This window comes from Lepus europaeus, chromosome 10 (genome assembly GCF_033115175.1).
Source record: "Lepus europaeus isolate LE1 chromosome 10, mLepTim1.pri, whole genome shotgun sequence".
Taxonomy (NCBI): Eukaryota; Metazoa; Chordata; class Mammalia; order Lagomorpha; family Leporidae; genus Lepus; species Lepus europaeus.
The window spans coordinates 55,532,196-55,534,862 of NC_084836.1; the positions used below are offsets into that span (position 1 = coordinate 55,532,196).

At 42.7% G+C, this 2,667-nt stretch overlaps 1 protein-coding gene across 1 annotated transcript; it reads left to right on the forward strand.

The window, feature by feature from the left end:
• The first annotated feature begins 875 nt into the window (after window positions 1-875).
• LOC133768601 (acidic leucine-rich nuclear phosphoprotein 32 family member E-like) lies at window positions 876-2,437 on the forward strand. Its single transcript, XM_062203290.1, is given in 2 exon segments — window positions 876-1,448; window positions 1,450-2,437. Coding segments are annotated over 2 exon segments (792 nt in total). The 5' UTR covers window positions 876-1,091; the 3' UTR covers window positions 1,885-2,437.
• The last annotated feature ends 230 nt before the right edge of the window (window positions 2,438-2,667 follow it).

Below are 2,667 nucleotides of genomic sequence, written 5' to 3' on the forward strand. Positions count from 1 at the left end.
CCCTACTTCTTCCATAAATATTCATAGGTACTCCACATTCATCTTAGCAGGGTACACAAGGCCCTGTTTGACCTCATTTCCATTCCAGGCACTTGTTTAAATAGTCTAGGACATAATTAAGAAGAATTGAGACCCAATTGTCGAGTTTTTTTTTTTTTCCTCCAATATTGTGCTTAAAAACCCCAGTACCACCAGCCCCGTCAGGTTTATCCTCTCTTGGGGCACCCCTCCATGACACTCTGACTGGAGGTCTCTTATCTAAATAAATACATCTTGCTTTTGTCAAAAAAAAAAAAAAGAGGAATTGAGGACAGTTATTTAGAATTATCTATACGTTAAGCCGGCGCCGCGGTTCACTAGGCTAATCCTCTGCCTTGCGGCGCCGGTACACCGGGTTCTAGTCCTGGTCGGGGCACTGGATTCTGTCCCGGTTGCCCCTCTTCCAGGCCAGCTCTCTGCTGTGGCCAGGGAGTGCAGTGGAGGATGGCCCAGGTCCTTGGGCCCTGCACCCCATGGGAGACCAGGAGAAGCACCTGGCTTCTGCCATCGGATCAGCGCGGTGTGCTGGCTGCAGTGCGCCAACCGCGGTGGCCATTGGAGGGTGAACCAATGGCAAAGGAAGACCTTTCTCTCTGTCTCTCTCTCACTGTCCACTCTGCCTGTCAAAAATAAAAAAATTAAAATAAATTAAAAAAAGAATTATCTATACGTTAATGTTATTTTTGCTTCTGAAACACAAAAGCATAAAGTCATACAGTATATTGGACTCTTGATGTTAATGTGATGCTATATATTATTTTGAATTAAAAGAGCTAATGCCTGAGTGTGTGTGTATGTGTGTGTGCATGTGTGTGCACGCGCGGGTGTGTGGACAAGGAAGTGGGGGCAGCTGAGTTAGAGTCCCAACTCCTTGGACTCCATTTGCTATTCTTTTCTTTCTCCTTCACACCTATCTGGTGGTAGTAGGCGTTTATATTTGCATTTCTTTTCATTCATTTCCAAACCTTTAAAATTTTTTTAGGGTTGGGGGTAGTGGGAAAGGCAGGAAAGGGGTAGGGAGGAGAGTAGTCGCAGAAGAGCAGGAGGAGGACATGGAGATGAAGAAGAGGATTAACCTGGAGTTAAGGAACAGAGCCCCAGAGGAGGTGACAGAGTTAGTCCTTGATAACTGCCTTTGTATCAATGGGGAGATTGAAGGTCTCAATGATACTTTTAAAGAACTGGAGTTTCTGAGTATGGCTAATGTGGAACTCAGTTCTTTGGCCCAGCTTCCCAGCTTAAATAAACTTCGAAAGCTGGAACTTAGTGACAATATAATTTCTGGAGGCTTGGAAGTCCTGGCAGAGAAATGCCCAAATCTTACCTACCTCAATCTGAGTGGAAACAAAATCAAAGATCTCAGTACGGTTGAAGCTCTGCAAAATCTTAAAAATTTGAAAAGTCTTGACTCTGTTTAACTGTGAGATCACAAACCTGGAAGATTACAGAGGAAGCATTTTTGAACTGCTGCAGCAAATCACATACTTGGATGGGTTTGATCAGGAGGATAACGAAGCCCCAGACTCTGAAGAAGAGGATGACCAGGATGGTGATGAAGATGATGATGAAGAAGAAGATGAAGCCGGTCCACCTGAAGGATTTGAGGAAGAGGAGGAAGAAGAAGAGGAGGATGAGGATGAGGATGAAGATGAAGCAGGCTCAGAAGTGGGAGAGGGAGAAGAAGTGGGCCTCTCCTACTTAATGAAAGATGAAATTCAGGATGAAGAAGATGATGATGACTATGTTGAAGAAGGGGAAGAAGAGGAAGATGAAGAAGAAGAGTGTCTTCGAGGGGAGAAGAGGAAACGAGATGCTGAAGATGATGGAGAGGAAGAAGATGACTAGATCATTCTGAGACGGAGTCCCTAATGTTCCTGGGTGTGCAATGGAGTGATCACTTCTTCCTCTGTTTCTCTGTGTACAATAGCTGTCCCTTCAGAAGAGATTGTGTAACTTTTTATAGGAGAAGTTTGGTTTTACTATTTTTGCCTTATCATTCCAAATAAGAGTTACTAGTATGTTAATGATCATATTGTATGTAGAGAATAATTTCCATCGGCCCCCATTGTGAAATTCCCTAGCAGTTTATTTAGAATCTTAATTTCTCTAATTCAGGCTCACTGTATTAGTCATTTTTAGCTCATAATTAAAACATGATCGCTTTTACACAGGTGTAGTTTGGTGCATTTCATTCATAAGGTTTTAAAGTTATTTATAAATTAACTAAGATTACAGTCAGTTGTAATATGAAATAACAATCGTCGCTTGAATAAGCTGGTTATTTTTTTAGAGGTGATCCAGAGATCTTCAGTTGAAGGAAATGACTTGTTTTTGGGCTGAGGACATTTGGGTGCTTTCTCTGTCACAAGAGTAACTTGGAAAGGAGCAGAGTAGTACAGGTCCTATTCAGCAATCTGGTTCATGGTTGTGTGGAGGTTCTGTTCAGTAATGTAGTCCATGGCTTTTGTTGTGACTGATGATTTTATCTTTGAAGGAAGAGTCGCTCAAACTAAATCTGTAGCCATGCAGGTGAGCCCTCTCCTCAGGCTGCAGATCACAGCATGCCAACGCTTGGCTAGTTTTTTGTTTCTAGCTGTGAGCGTTCTTTTTCCTCTCAGCAGTTCCTTT